The sequence below is a fragment of the Glandiceps talaboti genome, chromosome 10, assembly GCF_964340395.1.
Source record: "Glandiceps talaboti chromosome 10, keGlaTala1.1, whole genome shotgun sequence".
NCBI lineage: Eukaryota > Metazoa > Hemichordata > Enteropneusta > Spengelidae > Glandiceps > Glandiceps talaboti.
In genome coordinates, this window is record NC_135558.1 from 18,982,499 (window position 1) to 19,001,582 (window position 19,084).

The 19,084-nt window shown below is 36.4% G+C and overlaps 1 protein-coding gene across 1 annotated transcript; it reads left to right on the forward strand.

The window, feature by feature from the left end:
• The first annotated feature begins 2,098 nt into the window (after positions 1–2,098).
• On the forward strand, positions 2,099–12,233 carry LOC144440721 (dual specificity protein phosphatase 12-like). The gene is made up of 7 exons (XM_078130103.1): positions 2,099–2,586; positions 4,661–4,774; positions 6,536–6,649; positions 8,292–8,413; positions 8,997–9,274; positions 10,380–10,428; positions 12,097–12,233. The coding sequence occupies exons 1-7, from the start codon at positions 2,336–2,338 to the stop codon at positions 12,231–12,233; spliced, it is 1,065 nt and encodes a 354-aa protein (XP_077986229.1). The 5' UTR covers positions 2,099–2,335.
• The last annotated feature ends 6,851 nt before the right edge of the window (positions 12,234–19,084 follow it).

The window sequence follows — 19,084 nt, forward strand, 5'->3', positions numbered from 1 at the left end:
CTCTCAATTTACTTTAGTTGTGAGTTATATATTACAGAACAAACACTAATTATGAGCGCAACCGAAAATGTATTTTTTAAAGAAAAGAATAAACGGGGAAAACTTTTACCTTTTACTACCTACTTTAGTTTATCTTCAATTGTGGTTGATTTTCTCATCTGTTTATGTTTTCTCCCCATCAACTGTGCGTCCCTTTATCTTACCTTTTCCACCTTTATTTTCGTCCGATTTTGTTTTTGGACCTGTAGATTGTTGACTATAATTCACCACAGCATACCGGGTGTAACGTATGCCGTCATGACGGGGCGCCCTCAGCACACGGCGGGCGAGAGGAGGCCGCACCGGTGAGGGCGGACTGACACGACGTATCCGAAATTAGTTACAGTCTATTCACTATACCATTGATTCTTCCTTTGTTATAACTCTTTATTTTTGTACATATACAATCTACATTTTTACACATGCGATGAAAATTCACAATTTACGTCCGAATTACGAAGAAAGTAAATAAACCATTCCTCCATTTCTAAGATTAGCAACCATGGTCCTTGTCAATCTCATTGAGGCCATTTGACCAGACTAGACTGTGTTGTGGTTAGTGTGTTGCACAGGGCGGGGTACGTATTATTGCTCAGATTACCGTTTTCTTAGGATAATATCGTGCGAATTCTGCTGCTACAAATGTATCAATCTCTATACTAGTAGAAATATATTGAAGATGTTCGTTCTTTTGAATTTGCTTTTCCTTATCTGTTCTACAGGACTTTTCTCCTCGCCCATTTGTCGTCTTGTATAGTTTTCAATATCCACATGCACTGCAGCTCATTTAATTTGCTTCTTGATAACTCGGCCACTTTCTCTTGCCTTACCAGTTCTGTTACTAGTACTGCAACCACTTTTTCTTCTTCGTGCCACATGGCACAGGGCTTGCATGCCTAACAGTCCACAAATTGTCCTTCTCCACAATAAGATCCTCACATCTTTTTTTTCTATTCAATCCTGTTATATATCTTTGAAACCTCGATAGCCTTCCCATTTAGTTCGTCTTCTATATATACGTTTCAACATTGCAGATGATCCAGTATACCATTTGCACTATAAAAATGCAAGAATGACAACTTATGTGGAGCAGAGAAATAATGAGATGGTGAGGAGACTGGAGGAAGAGAATATAAATCGAGAAAGAAGTGACGTCCGTAGAAAGAGAACTGATAACAAGAAAAGTCACTCATAATGGGCATGCATTTAAGAGAAAAACTAGATCGTCTGCAATGTGGCTATCATTACTGGGACAAGCCATTAGCCAAGCAAGTGGACTTGTTATCAAAGAGTACCAATTCTTACACATGTGATGATGGGCTCTTACATAACACAAGTAAACAGCTGTAAAACATTTTATTACCCACCGGCACTACTTTTGGCATTTCAACATGAAACAATATTCTCAATAGGGGGGAGTCGAACAATTCGAATTACCGATAGCTTGGATTAATGCTCATTTCGAGTTGAAATCCCACAACTTTAATGTAAGCGAAGAATGTGTGACTTAATTCCAACGTGTAACCTTTTCTCTAATAACAAAAATCAGTATAATTCAAAAGTGTAGTTCACAGCGTAAGATCATTTCTAAGGAGTGAGTCAATTGAGGCAAACCTTATCTCCGTCTTATATCAGTTGTTATCAATTTATTAGGCTATTATAAGTAACGCTACAAACAGCTTTAGAGATGCAAACAACTTTTATGACACTCGTTTTCACCAGGCAAGCCCGCGGGTTTGTTGCACTTGGACCGCTAATGGTTTGTGACTGTCATGTCAACCATGATGTCTTCGGACTGATTTTGTCATGATGTTATGACAGCGCTAGCAGCAACATTTGTAAAATTAAAAGACGCACAATATACTGTACAGTATTTGAAACACTTGTAACAAAAAGCAACAACGCTTTTTTTTGACAAAATGTTGCTAATATTGTTTTCAGTCAACCAAGTTGATATCCGCCGGAGCCGCATCGCGCGCACGCTAGGGGAAAACAAAAGTTTTATTTACAAAACGATGAGGGCGTAGTTGTGAAAGTTGCATACAAGATGGCGACGACCATGAAGACAGTCATGCATCATGCATATAAATTTCAGATGATTGTGACATCGACGTGAACTATTTGCATTTGCATCATGGAATGAAATAAGTAACTCCAGTCTCGTTATATAAGCAAGTTTTCTTCTCAAGAATCAGACAGATTTTATTTTGGTTGGATCCAAAACGAACTCGGCGACAGTGGAGGAGCTCACGACCACATTTTTCTATCAATTATTCAGATTGTTTATACAACAGAGATGCATCAAATACGACCAGGTCTGTATCTTGGATGTCGTGATGATGCATATAATTTTGAGGCACTGAAGGCGGCCAATATCAGCCATATTTTAACCATAGAATGTGAGCCTTTAGAAATTCAACGGAATGACTTCAAGTACAAGTTTGTGTGTGTACCAGATCAAGCGAAATCAGACTTACTCAGCCATTTTCCAGAATGCCTCGAGTTTGTTGACGAGGGTGTAAGAAAAGGTGGAGTTCTTGTACACTGGTAAGCTATGAATGGTGCTATGACAGTGGAAATGTAACTATATCGAACTTGTCAATTTTTTACTGGGTTAAAGAATGAAATCATCTTATTTCAGGAGAGAAAATGGGGGTGGGGGTGGGGTGCTACAAATATATGTATATGTCTTGTGACGTCTCATTACATTCCTGTTAAATTTTCACCACAATGCTTGAAGATTTTATACTTCAGATAGATCTACATACATTGTATGTATGAAATTTGAGAAATTTTTGATGTACATCTCTCAGGGGACTTCTACATGTCTTCATGTGGGATGTTGGAGTTCCCAGAGTGCTGCACAGCTAGCTAATCAAACATATCAAACAAAAGCAAAATCCCCACTAACTGTCATGTGATGGCTAACAGAAATTTCTTCATCAGTTGGTTAACATCATCAGTCAATTTGACCTTTGACATTTGACGATCATAAATTTGACATTTGACCTTACGAATTTATCCCCATCCAGGGTTGAATATAAGAATACTGTTACAGATATGGGGTTACAATTCCTGGGATAAGTTTGGTCTCCTTACTTCTGACCATATTTTTTAGATTGAAATATCCACTGTTCTGATCTTTCAGTATATCCATGTCTTTTTATATTACAAAGGTCCCTATAAATCCCAGTTTTACTTTTTAAATATGTACACTAAGTTTTGTAAAACTGTGATATTTTTTTTTACGTAATGTCAGAAAGGAATATGAAGCCTGTGTGTTCCAACAATGATTGCTGTTTTACTAACTTGCATAGTTTGGTAGTGAAAAATAATTAATGATATTCACTTGTCTATTTACTGCCAAATGTCCACACTCTTTTGTTGCACTCAGCTTGCCAATATTTTGTTTGTTTATATGCACAAAATAAAGAGTTTGAATGTTGCTGGTGGCATGCATGAGGGATTAATAGCTTTACCTGTACACTTGCATAAATTTTTTCACCTGTTTATGGTTTTTTTTGCATTTTTTTTTCACCAAGTGGTAATGGTTCAAGGATGTGACACATGCTCTTTACACAAAGTAGTCAGTTGGGGACTGTCTCAGTCTCAGTTACCCAGACTCTCACTCTTGGGGGATGTACTATGAGACCACCTAGACAAGAATCTTGGGGAAACGTAATTTACCAACAACTCACTCTCACCAGATCTCACTCCCAAAGCAGTGCATTCTGGGGAATACTTCACATTCAACATTGCATGCTGTAACTATATACATGTGTACATGTAGGTTCCTTCACTACAGATTTTCATGTCTCAAGTGATCCATACATGTTAATTACAAAGAACGGCCCTGTAAACCAATATTTGTGACATCTGGTGTGGATATCTTGGGATTACGTTTACCCAGATCATGTGGGTGGTCTTGTAGTAGAGCCCCAGTGGTGAGATTCTGGGTAACCAAAACTAGGACTCCCTGAGCTTAAACCACAAATGAAGTCCGTTCCAGTATGGTGTATTCTAACACTGCATGGAGACTATGCTGCATAATGACACTGCACGCCACACCTGGATGACACCCATTATACACTAACGACACCGAAAACACTGCAAACAATGTTCTGTTAATTTGGGCAAGGAGTTTAAATTTTATTTATCACTTGCAGTTTTTGCACCTTTTTGTATGCTTCAATAACAATGCATTACAGCAACATTCACAAATTAATTTGTCTGCTTGGCTGTGGTGGCACGAAGGTTGCAGGATTCCAGGAATATTGAATAATTATTACTTGGATTTTATTTTGAATTCCTTAGAACAAAAAACAAACAATCATTTCAAAATCCTCTCAAGTTAGAGTTCAACCACCAGAGGTCTACAAAAATACTGTGAATTCAAGGTAGCATTATACATTCAGTTAGGCACCATAATGTTTGTGTATGTCTCCCCAATGACATAATTCACTTTCTCTAAATCTACCTCATTTCCGTAGTACCACTCCATCATTTTATTATGAAAACAATACGTATTCAGAATTTCCAATGCCCAAACCTGTTTCATCATGTTTCTATAAAAAAAGAAATGTGGAAAATATTTGAGAATTTGAATGTTTTGAAACTGTAGTATGATGGGTGCATCCCGAGGTGGTTCTATTGTCATCGCATACTTAATGCAGCGGGAGTACACCACACTGGAGGAGACACTCATGCAAGTCAAACGGATCAGACCCAGAGTTGGGTACGAGTTATTTCTATCATGTCTTCACCACCCCATTCAGTAGCACATATTTGCAGAAATGAAAATGTGAATGGTGATTTCAAAATTCATTTTTTTGCAAGCTTTTAATAAATGGAAATTTGGTTGAAATAAACTGAGAAATTAATACATTCTGTATTCTTGACCACTAGAGATCCACAAATTCAGATTTCTAAAACCTTTTTTTTTTTGTTACCAAAAAATGTTTATCAGCTTTATACATCAAATGAAGGTTATAACTCACAAGTACATGTAGTTCAAAGTTTTTAGTATTCAGCTTTCGATGTGTTTTGGTTGATGATCCTCATCAGAATATCAAATACCATAGTTACAGCTCACCACTAGCAACTTTGAACTGCTTGTGTGTTATAACCCAAAATGGAAATCCTTTTTTTTTGTTTCCCAAATTTTACACAAGTTTAAAAATTCGATTGATTCGATTGATTTACCAGTTCTGGGAAAGTTGTTGCAAAAAGTTAGTGCAAGAATGTAAATATTCAGATTTTTTGACTATCATAGGTGTTTCAATGCAAGCCCTGTACAAGTGTTTAGATAACGTAGAGGGCATGACGTATTGAAACTTAATATCATTACATGGTCTAGAATATATGAAGTTCAAATTTCACTGTCAATCCATTTTGGGTAAAATGTTTTAATACCTTATGACCTTTTACATGGGGATGAACCTCACTTGCATTATTATTTATCATTGTTTTTAACATTTGTTTTACTAGGCCTGACCTTCCACGTTAAAGGTCAAAAGGTCAGAATATGAAATCCAAAATGGCTGCCAATTCAAAATTCTGCAGTTCTGTTATTTTTAGTCCAAGTCAAATCTGTGGTACTGAAGGGGTGAAGACAGCCAAGTTTCAAATTTTCAGTCTTACATATACCCTAAATTTTGCATTTCATGTGAGTTTTTGGAAATGCTACAGATAACTTTGATTACCTCTGAGTCATTCACAAAATTTAAAAGTTGAACTTTCAAAAAATACGGTAGAATGAAAATTTGAATCGTTGCTGCTGTGATATTTAACCTTTGACCTCACTTTTCAAAGTCATTTGCTACAAAGACTCAAAGAGTGATGTCACAGGTTCAGTGCTGGCAAACATCATTCTATCAGATTTGGGAAAAGGTTTTTGTTAATGTTATCCTGTACAAAGTTGTACTACATTGTATAATAGATTCACAGTTTTGGGCTGTGGTGGTGATACTTTATGGCAATTTCTTAACTGAAATTGAGCATTTGTAATATTAATTTTATCCTTGTTTTTCTTAGGGTGGTAAGCAGGTAAAATGTATCTGAGTTCCCATGTCATTTCACCAGGGTTCAACCACCAAAATTATGTTAGGACAATATATTGGAAACTTTAGGCCAGTCTTACCAGATTTCGCTGTTCTGTTACCGGGGTTACCCAACCATGGCAAAACAAATTATGTAGATTCGGATTCCTGTAAAATCTTATTCACTGGAATTCACTATACTGAAATATATGAATTATCGTGAAAGTAAAAATTGTAGGGCACATAACATCCAAATGTGAATCTCAACTTTGGGTTATAAAACTCTTTTATATTAGTAAATTCCCAGCCCACAAGTGCCTGTGTGTATATTATTTTGGCCAGGATTCAACAAAACCTTGTTCTCAGCTTGACAGACTGTTGCCTGCTGTAGTTTTATAAATCTGTTCTCTTCACAAATAATTTGTTTTATATCCTCATGTCATACATATTTTATACAGTTTTATGGGAGTTTCCAGGAGTACCACCATTATTGTTGCATATTTAATGAAAAAAGACAAAAAATGTGTGGATGAAACACTTGATCTTGTCAAAAAGGTTAAACATACTGTCGGGTAGGCTTTCTCTGTTTTTTTTAATTTAATGTCAAACATTTACGCATAATTTGTAACAGACATTTCAAATTAGTAAAGTACCCATTGTGATTTAAATCTGTCATGATTGATTCATTCTTGGCAAAAGGGAGTTTAGACCGTGTGTGCCCACAACGACTGATCTGTCAGTCAAGCCTTTTCCTCTAAAATGTTGTTTCTACTTTTGCCACAAAAAAAGTCTGATTGTTTCATTTCAGTGGATTTATGATTCATTTCAGAATGTACTAGAACTACCAAACTTCTACAATCAGTTCATTGCATTACTACATATGTATCTAGTTATATTCAATTTGTTAACTAGCCTGCATCACTAACATGCGATCATTTGGACACCTAGTGTTGAACTGTACCTAGTTATTATGTGATCGTAACATGCTAAACTATGTGATCGTAACTCTCTAGATTATGTGATCGTAACATGCTAAGTTATGTGATTGTAATTTGCTAAATTATGTGATCGTAATTTGCTAAATTATGTGATCGTAATTTGCTAAATTACGTGATCATAAATGTCTAAATTACATGATCATAACTCTCTGTGATCGAAACTCGCTAAATTATGTGATCTTAACTCACTAAATTATGTGATTGTAACTCTCTAAATTATGTGATTGTAACTCACTATTAAAATTATGTGATCACGTTGCCACTTAGTCTTCAAAAGGTAACTTACTAGCAAGCATTTATAATCAGGTGATCATATTCCATCGCAAAGTTATAGCAAATATATAAAATTATGTGAACACATCACCAACTGTGACTAGAGAACATTTTATAATGAGCTGATCACATCATACCGCCACCTAGTGGTGAACTTGTGAAATCATTCAATGAAGGATTCTCAACCATGACAGATTGAAAACTTGATGGTACTACTGTAGCAGTGTTCTTCACTGGCCTTTCTAAAGTAGTGGGTTCTACTCTGAGATATACTAAAAATGATAGGAAAAATTTAAGTTAACACAACAAACAATTTTTTTTGGTTAAATTTCACATGCACTATTTCCTTCCTGATTAAAGTGGTATAAGCTGAGTTCATAAGTTTTTACTCAATCAATCTATCAATCAATCAATCAATCAATCAATCAATCAATCAATCAATCAATCAATCAATCAATCAAATTTCAATAGCGCCGATTTCCAGAGCAATGTTCTGTTCATTAGCACTGAATGGCTAAAGTGAAAATAGTTATAGAAATTCTTAATTAGTAACTATTTAATGTCGATGCATTCTAATTTCTATGACATTACTGTCGTTTTCTGGCATTGTTAGAACAAATGATTGCATAGTAAGTATTTTCTCTATTCTTGATATTCATGATAAATTATGTCATCGGAGCATTTATCCTAATACCAGATGTGAGTTCAGTCATTTGCAAGTGATGGTTAAGTTTGCGGCAGTAAGTCGAATACTGAGCGTACCTTTGAAATATGCAGTAAAAGTTGCACCCAAAATGTATAAACTCAGCTTGTGCCCCTTTAATAACTTTGTCGCCAAATAAGTTGACTAGACTTGTTAGTGGAATGTGTAGAATTTAAACCCAATGAAGCATTGCATAGCAGTTCATGAATCACAAGTTTGTATGGGTTTTCATTCCCCTAGACCAAACCATGGCTTTATGGATCAGCTGAGATTATTCGAAGCCATGGGTTCCAAGAAGGACTTCAAAGATGACCCACTTTACAAACAGTATAAACTAGAAAAGGTGGCCAAGATAGTATTGGGTAAGTCTAAAACTGGTCACTTAGGTGGGCTTTGTGCCAAATTACACTGTTACTGGGGTCAGTGGCACAGTCTTTGAGATATTAGTTTTTTCATCTTTTCATTTACATTACATGTACTAGATAGCTAAGTTAAAAACTGGCATTTTGTTGTCGAACTCTTTGAATCATCAAAAATGTAGTTATGATTGTTCTTCAAGTGTCTAATTCATTCATCATTGAAACCAAAAGATGCTCACACACAATGATAAACAGAAATTGTCGAGGAAACCCCGCACATTACTTCTACTACATGTACACCAAGATATGAAATGTGTACAAGAAAAGTTAAAGCTACACAAATCATCTTTAAAGGCCAAGGTTGCAATTCCAGATTCCCGTTCTATGTTTAGTGTACCAGTAAGCAAATCAGTTGAATCATAACAGCTACATTTACATAGGACCATCATTTTTGTTCCGGGCTAAATTTCTCAATTATCACTTTGCCAAAGAACCGTTTTCTCACCCAAATAAACCTAATGTGAATTGGTCCTTTAAAGGAATGCAGTTTAAGATTAATGAACTATTTTTTTTTCACTTTTGATAGAAAACAGGCATTTTGACGAAGGATCTGATTGTTTAGCCAAAGACCCTGTCCAGCAGAGTGATGGTGATACATCACAAGTGGTGTACAAATGTAAGATGTGTCGGAGAGCTGTCTTCCGAGGATCTAGTGTCATCAAGCATAAAACTGGATGTGGTCCAAGAATGTTTAAATTCAAATCTGGTAAATCTAGAACACCAGTTGAAATCACCTGTACTTCTTTGTTTATCGAACCAGTGACATGGATGGAACCAGTACTTGCAGGTTATCTCGCTGGAAAGGTAAGATACATGTTTATTGCTTTGAAATATCTTGAGTACTTGCAGGGAATTTCACAATTATACCATTCAGGTTTTCTGTTTGATACAACCACCCAGAAACCAACAACAAACTGCATGCATTGTATGCCACACTTCAATAGCAAGATCACATTTTTTTGCTACATTTAGTCAACTCCATGCAGACATTCAGCGCCAATGTTTTTCGTAGTATCAAACACCCGATGAAAGGTGTTCAAAATGTCCTTGGCGGTGTTCATTTGATGTCTGTATTGTGTGGCATGTGTAGTTCATTTCACTTATACAAAATGTAGCAAGAAACTGTTCTCATTCCATCTTGCTATCTTGAAGTGTAGCATGTCCAGTTTCTTATTGCTTTTTCCGTTGTTGTATCAAACAGAAAAGCTGCACGGTGTTGAGAAATTCACTGTATAATTATAGTTATTATAATCAGCAATGTTGTGCATGTTGATTTTGTAGACATTAAAGGGAAATAAGACCTTGTGAATTACTAAGCGTGTTTAATGAAAACTTGAATGGTATGAGAGAAAATCCGTCAGTTTCGTTCACATTCTCGCATCAGTATGGTGATGGCATCAATTGGCACTAAGGCAGATGTGACATATAGGACCAGCTAGCAACTTTAGTTACATTTTTTGTTGAAGGTTTATATTGCTATTGTAATTATATATCAATAATATAAACAGTTGACAAAATGTTTAATGGAAGTTCCCTATGAAGGCCTGAAGTCACTTCCCCAAAAATTCTGATGTAAACTCCATACATGTACTGATGAATGAAAGTGAATGTAACCAATGCATTTGATCTCATTTGGCATCTAAGTTTACATTGACATAGGTAATTCACATGATATCCTTTCCCCTTCAAAGGCAGAAAAGAAAATTGAAATCATTGTACATTTTGTATCCATGTCTTAAATGATTGACTGTCTTGTAGTAGTATGACAAAATGAATAATGTCAATGTCATTATATCAGTTTCTATGACCCACTTTCTAGATGGAAAATAAATTTTGAAACAGACATTCAGTAGAGACAATTAATTTCTTTTCATCAACGTCAATTACTTAAAAAAATTTTCTTCTTCAGCTATTCTGTCCAAAGTGCAATGCAAGACTTGGCTCTTTCAATTGGGGTGGTAAGTAACATTTACTTTATATATATATATATATATATATATATATATATATACATATATATATATCTATGGAACAGACAGAGCATGGTGAAAAAATACCATTAGTTTTAATTTAGGCTATGGTCAGAATTTATGGCAGGGGAGGGGGCCTGGGGAGAAATTATTGTGTTCAAAACATTTTTTTGCAGCTCCCACTTCGTGGTCTCAGAAATATTCATGGTCTCTTCAGTGACAATTGCACAATTTCACACAAGCTCAATAAATGAACTTCATTCGCTTAGGCCAAAAACCCCTCCCTCTAAATAAACGTTCACAAGTGCAACATCAACATTTTTTATATGGTGTAAACCATAATGAAATTTGAAGCTGTCTCACTACTATAATCAAGGCAATGTAAAAACATTATATACCCATTAACATACTAGTCTAATGGAAACCCAGCACTGTATATCACATTAGAAGTAAATTTTAATCAACATCTCAGTAGTAAATACAGGACCTGTTATTATCATTGAAGATGTGAAAGTTTTCTAAATTTGGTTAAGTGCAAAAATGAAGTTCAGCAATCGCATTGATGGCAGACCCCTGAAGTTTTTTGTATTGAACTTGTGTAACATCGTGTGATCGTCCCTAAATCAACACAATTTGTCATAGCATGGGTTAGTTTCCTCTCTACAGAAACTGTCCATCCACAGTAAGCCATTGTACCCCTTTTCTCTAAAATCATGTGGTATGACAGTGGTTTTGTTAATGTTAAAGGCAGTAAGTAGGTAAAACCTATCTGATTTCCCAAGGTTATTTACCATCAAAATTTGTGAATTGTGCAGTATGGAGATCAGTTTAAGATTTACCTGGTTTTCGTTCTCTAATTTAATACTGTTTTTTTTTTTTTGTATATATATATATATATATATATATATATATATATATATATATATATATATATATATATATATATATATATAGGTTTTGAAAATTTGAACCAAATTATATGTTACTAGGTAGATATTCCCTGTTAGGAACATTAGAATAATAGAATTTAACGGTAAGGAAACGCATGCAGATACTATATTCCATTCTACCCCTGATGAGTGAGGACTACGCACCTCACGAAACAGTTCTGTAGGGTCTATAGCATATAATTTGGTTCAAATTTTCAAAACCTGTATATAATTCGCTCTACTACCCGTATTGAGCACTTTTATGTGGTTTTATCTACATCCAGTCAATTATATATATATATATATATATATATATATATATATATATATATATATAGCGCTTTTCCATTCTGTGTTCAAAGCGCTTTCCAATTCACTAAGCATAGTGTATAAAGGGAGACAGATTAAGATAAAACTCACCTAGTGTTGTATGTCAATTTCTGCATAGAAATTAGCATAAACTGTCCATATATCATGCCACATCTATCCATGTGCATTTTGGAATGCCAATGTTAATATTTGGGGGTGACCCAAAATTACACCATTCATCAAATCATCGACTTGTCAAAATGCAATGTAACAAATCTTAAAGTTACTAGCGATGACTGAGCATATTTCAGTAAGTACAATAATCTGAGTAACTCTTCAAATGGGTCAAATACAATGCAAAAAAAAATGTTCAAATCTAGCATATGCCCATTTAATAAATTGTTGTGTCTATTTGTAGGTGACCAGTGCTCCTGTGCTGCCTGGGTGACTCCATCTTTTCAGATACACCGTAGCAAAGTAGATGAAACAAGAAGACTGCCATCTGTGTCAACAACACAACAGGGTTTGAAAACAGCTGAAGCTGCTTCCACGTAATGTGTTACCCATAATGACTGCTTTAATATGCATAGATTAACGAACATATTAAGATCACCCATCATTGTTGCCATGGTAACTGTGTCAGCCATCTTGGATTATTGGTAGACAGATAAATATAGCTGCAATGTAGCCAAAGTTTCATCAATTTGACATCAACATTACATGTACTCGACCTTAATACATACAACATCTTCGTCCATTAGCAAAGTGTATATGTTATTTATCATATTGTGTTGTTTAGATTATTATAAACCATTTAGTGTTTACCATGACTTTCATTGTCTTCCACATATGCAACTCCTCATAGTGCATGTTGAATGTTTCTAGAACCCTCAGGCCAGCATATAGAACTAACAGTAATCAAAACCCCAGAATATTAAGGTTAGATTTTAACTTGTAACACACAAGAGGCAAATAGTGATACAAATGTGTGTGAGTTCAAAGTACAGTACGAGTGCTTGTTCCTAGCACCACTTTCGTTAATTAGGTTGTGTCATTGATTGTATGTCTGGTTATACAGACAAAGTAGATATATCGGAAGTGTTGCAAAATCTAGAACAATCCTAAATAGTGGTGACAGTGCTGTTCAGTAATGCGTGCATCTTCACAGTATACAAATGCCTGTAGGGCTCAAGTGGCACTGTCTGTGGACATTACTGAGGTCTTATTTTTGGTGAAAATCAATGTATAATATGTACATAAGCTAAACTTATATAAGAGCAAATTAACATGTTGCTTGATGTGATTGAACATGTTTTATTGGTCGTAGAGATGTAAAGATATATCTAAATCAAGTCAAGAGTCATAAAGCGTCCATATGGATGAAGACTGGGTATTTGTTTGGGATTTTCGATTTATAAAACAATTTTATCATGGCTTCCTAATTGAAAAGTCAATGTGAAAAAACATATGCCAAGTTCTTGTTTGTAACTCAATAAATTGCAGAAGATTACTAAATGTGTAAAATGTTTTGTTATTGTATGTACAATAACAAACTTGTACACATTTTTTTGACTTTTTGCATTGTATTGAGTTTAATACAAACAGACTTATTCTATATTGTTTCACATTGATTTTTCAAGCAGGAAGTCATGATTAAATTGCTTTATAAATTAAAAGTCCAAAATAAATAGCCAATCGTCATCCATGCAGTCTGCCTCTTTGAAATACATTTTATTGATGAATTGGTACGCAAATGTTGAAACCCTTCATACCTATTTGTACCATGCATCGATACCACAATGTCATTATAAAACCGCATTCAATATATGATATGTAATTTTCACCGTAATGAGTTCACTAGCATGTTAAGAGAACATTCAAGATTGAAGATACAAGAATTCAAAATTTCGTTCAAAAAACATCAACAAATGAATGTTACTTTTAGAAAAGATGAATGTTATGTGGTCATATTTGTATCAAAGTGGTAATGCAAACAAGTTGTATTAGTAATGGTATAAAACTCTTTGAAAGTGAACAGAATGTTAAAATGTCACAGGAGAACAGAGTATGAATTTAAGGATGTCTTGTTAGTTGAACTGATTATTAAAACCATTTCAAATCACCAAATAGATTTAACTTTCATTTTATAACCAGCATGTTATATAACACTATATGTATGCTCATCGTGGAAACACTGTGTGTGTGTGTGTGTTTCCCAATCAAAGGGAAAGAAGAGAACTTGTGTACATGTATGAAGCATGTTACATTTATAGGACCTTCACTCCCATATGATAATAGAGATGTTTAGATACACGTTAGAAAGCATACGAGCAAGGAAGCGTGACGGTGCAGCAATACATGTACAATGCAATGTGTACAGCGTTGTGTTTACCTACACAATCAGAACACAAACTTGAATCTTCGAATTCTGTCCAGAAGGCCAAACACATGACTTTGTTTTCCAAACTTGTCTATTGAGATATTTTTCATGAAAGCATGGAGAGGAAAAAAAACAACAATTCATTTACTGTTACATTTCCAAACTTTAATATAAAAAATTATGACATTAACAATAAAAGAAAAATGACAAAAACTTAACACATATTTACAGTTATGTCTAGACCACCGGTACCACTGCCCTTTTCACGTTGCAGTGTCTGCTACAGAATCATGCATAGGTTGCTCTGAATCACATGACCTTGATATTACGCATATAGAGCACATGTAAATACGTGCATCTAAATCTCTCTAAAACATACATCATTGACATCTATAATCATATCAGCAAACTAAATCTACAATGTTGTTTGCTTACAAGTTATATATCATATCAAATAAATTTTGTTTTCATTTTCAGTCATGTGCATGTTATGTGATTGAAATGCATGTTATGCATGGTCAATGATGTTGATTTGACTAGATATGTTCATAATATCCGACAAATTTTGTATAATCAGCATGTTCATGGGGTGGGGGGGGGACTGCGGGTCTTTACCTCAATGTTCAACCGTTATCATTTTAAATATCAAACCATTATAAACACTTTAAGGAGCAACATTCAATAATATCTGTAATGATTTGTGATGATAATACTCGGACAAAATGAAATCCAATCCTGATTCTCACCCTGTCTAACTAGTCAGTTGATATTTGTTCCCATTGTAACTCTTATATCTGCAACTCTGTTGCCACTCGATGTTTTAGTAACAGGTACACATATCTCTTTAAGTTTAGTAATTTTTCCTTTAGTTTCATTTATTTGAAGTGTATAGAGATGAAGCATGCAGCTGATCCAATATCCTATACCATCCAGGTGGCATGGCTGTATACAAATGTATCTTGGGTGTGACTAATATCATACTTGTATTTAACTTGAAGGAGTTGACTTCTTTGAGATATTCAATGAATTTAATAGTCAATCAAGTTTATATATTGCCAATTTCCAGAGCAATATTCTGTTCTGTTCTGTTCTGTTCTTCTTCTTTTTGGTGTTTTGCATACAGATGCATTGCCCGGTTGTCAGTCCGTAGTTTTCTGAATAGCAACGGGTGCAGGCATGTAGTCGGTTTCAGCTTGCCTGGTTGCAGCCATTCTCAGTGTTTAAGTTGTTACAAATTTCCTTTCCGCTGAACTTGATGCAAGGGTGCCCTCAGCAGTCCAGGTCGTCAGAACCGGAAGTTGAGGAGAAAGCACTTCCGGTATTTGTAGTAGTATTGGGAGAAGTGAGTTGGTTACAGAAACCCGTTGTATGGCTGAGACTGTTACAAATCCGACAGGCATTGGATTTCTGCCCAGGGAATATTGAACAAAATAAATTGTTGTCACCTTTGGACCAGTCTACCTTAATATTATGCAGTTCCAGCTGCACTGCTGCCTGAGCAGAGAATGCATGGTCATATTCATAGAAAGAGAGACCCGAGTAATGAGTGGCCATGTCAATAATGTCCCATTGGTATGAATCTAGTTCTGCCTGACGATTTGGGTAAGCTCCGCACGTAATGTTCTTATAAATCGAAAATGCGAGGATGAATTCTTGTAAGGTCAAGGGTCTAGAGAGGCGAATGTCTTGTAGTGGACGTAGTGTATATGCATCATCAACAACAATATGGCAGTCATAGTTCATTTGCTTGTAGGTATAAGGAGACAAGCCAAGTTGACATCCTTACCTTGCAGTATATCTTGACGGGTAGAAGCCGACACTAGCTCGATGTGGGGCCGGCTGTCAGAGGCGGTGCCCGACATTGTGAGGAGGTCGGGGTCACTTTGTCCATTGTTTGTGTTGTTGGTATCATCGCCTTGAGTGGTGCGATCTCAAAAATCTCTGGCAGATATGTGTGAGTGTGATATTGTGTGATCCAAAATGCTTTACTTGTGAATGAGCGGCGATCACAACAAGTTTTGTGAAGTGATTTTCTCGTGGGAGAAGTATTGGAAATTTAGCATCGCAACTCAAAGGGGCGTTATGAAGCCTGTCACCAACATGGATAAACCCTTCCTCGTTGAGAAATAAGCGAAGTTGATTGGCTAACAGGCCTGCAAATTTCTGTTTCTTACTCAACACCTTTATTTCCGCAGTGTATGCGCGATTCTGAACGTCATGGATCCATTGATTTTCTGTGGCATCAATCTCTTGAGCCGTCAGGCGGTCGCCATGATGACGGTCTTGCCCTGTGACCTTCAAATTGTTAATGAAACGTAAGACGTATGCACTTATGCATAGAAGTTTAGATAAGGAAGTATATTTGCGCGAGTCAATAACGTTAGCTATGTAGAAACCTCGGGGTATGTAGAAACTTTGTGTGTAATTTGGTTGTCGTTTGTCGAAACGATTTCATCAGCGATGTGTAACACTTGACTATCGAAATTATCACAAACAGGCCAATCACCGAATTTTAGCCATTCCGGACCGTACCACCACAGACTGTTGTCTGTGAGTTGGGTTGAGTGAATTTCGCGAGATATCAAATCAGCTGGATTATCAGTGTAGGACAATATTTGTACTCACTACTTATTTTGTTTGCTTTGATTTTGGTGACTCTATTGTTTACAAAACAAGGTAGTTTCTTGTTGCCGTGTAACCAGTGTAGAACAATTTGACTGTCAGACGCTAATGACTTCTCATTTTGTAACGTATGGCAGGCTTTCAGATTGCTCTAAATCTTTCTTCGGGAAACCAAGTAAATCAGAATTTGTATCCCAACGCAAACCCAAAAAGTTAGTAATCGACTCTGAACAGGAAATATTTGCCTTCGCGGCTATTTCCTTTAATTCTGTGCTATTCGTGGCCCATTCTCGTAGGTTAAATCTGCTTGATTTCATGAGATTTAAAGCCGTAGTGTCGTAATTGATGAGTTTCCGTTCTGTGTTTTGTCCGCTAAAAACATTATCTACATAGATATTCTTGCTCAAATCTGAGGCAATTTCGGAACCATCATTTTCTAAGTGAAACTTTAAAGTAGAGTTCAGAATGAATGGTGAGCAGGCTTCACCAAAAAGTATTACCTTGAAGTGGTAAATATCAAACAAACTGTGTGGGTCGTGTGGATCAGATATCCACATGAATTTAGTGAAATCGCGATCGGATTCATCGAGGCCGATGTGAAGACATGCTTTCTCGATATCAGCAGAAACGCCAAATTTATGTAAATGAAAATGCATGATGATTGAAGCGAGATCATTTAGAAGTGATGGACCCGCATCTAAACAATCATTCAGGCTAGGATGGTTCCTGACTTTACAGCTATCGCAAACTATCCTAATAGGTGTTGTCTCGGAATTTTTCTTCACGGGATGATGTGGTAAATAATGACCTAAAGTCATATCATCATGAGGTACTCTTTCAATGAAACAGCGTGTTAACTGTTCTTTGATCAGTCTCTTGTACACCTGTCTAGTCTCCGGAGTCCGTCATGCGATCATAGCGCGCGTTCTCTTTTCACATATATTTCTGTTTGTAGGTAGTTGGGGGTGATTGTCATGCCAGGGAAGTTTCGCTGCATAGTGATCGTTTTCTAAACGGAGGTGTGTTCGAGTAAAATTGTCATAGACTGCTGCGAATCATCAGTTATGCCAATACTTTCAACATCCAAAAAACTTTGAAGTAAAGAATCCTCATTCACTGTGTGTGTGGCGACATGCGCGCATTACAGTTGAAGTGGGAGAGGGATTGGGATTTGGTGATTGGAGGGGCCTGAATAACAAATAGCCCAATTTGGAAGACACTGCTGTGGGTCCCTCAACACGGATGACATGATCACCAACAAATGAATAATAGTAATCAGCACGGATCAAGATTTTTGCTCACTAGACACTGGGTGCGCTAATTCTAATCCCTGCAAATATGGTAATCTGGCAATGCTAGCAGTTGATCTTAAATAATTTGTAAGTGGTGTTGTAATCTGAGGAACAATTAATGCACGTATAATGACATTGAATTCTTGCGGGTTGTTGTCAGGAATGAGGCGGGTGCTGGTGGTTGCCTGGCATGGTCGATGACGAAGTCGTTGATTGACTCACCAGCTCTGTCTGCGTTGATTTCGAGTAGGATTGTTGCCCGTAAACTTTTCAGTGTCCATTCTTCTTCTCCTTTGTCATGTGGTATCTGCTTTCTTATCATGGTCGGTAACTTCTCTAGAATTATGGGGACCAGCAAATCTCTGTAAGTCTCTTCCAATTTGCCGAGTGCATTCAAACCACGGATGTAACCTTCAAGTGTATTATGAAAGGTTACAATACTGTTTAGTGTTCCAGTAGGCTTTTCCAGTTGCCATAAGGCCTTCATGTAGGTGCTGATTATTTTCTGTGGTTGTCCGTATCATTTTGTTAAGAGTTCTATAGCGTTAGCATAGTTAGGGTATGAAAGTTGTAATCATTGGATTGTTTTTGCTGCTTCTCTCTCTAAATGAGCCCTCAAATATTAGAATTTTTGGACATCATCTAGGCTAGTATCGTTGTGTATAGCAGCTTCGAACCCTTCTTTGAACGACTGCCAGGAAAGAATGTCACCACTGAAAGGAGTGAGTGTCAGTTTCGGCAGGTTGACTTTTCGTACTGTTGCTCGTGAGGTAGAAACCGAAGAGATACTTACGGTTTCGCTCGTGAGTATGAGTGTCATCGGAGTTGATTTCCACTCCAGAAAACTTTCGAATCACACCAAGTTTTCTGTCATCTCGATGTCGTAGTCATCTGCCTCTTCGAATGCTCAATCGTATTTGGCTGCTTCCAAGCGGTTCAGTATCTTGTCGTCCAGAGACTTGATCTGGTCTAGTTTTGTAGTCATACTTCTGATCGTTGCTCTGAGTACATTGACCTGGGATTGTTGGAGTGTCTCCTCTGTTGAGATAATTCCTTGTGCTTTGTTGATGAGTTTGGTCATCTGACCGCGGTGGCCCTCTCTGCTTTGCTTG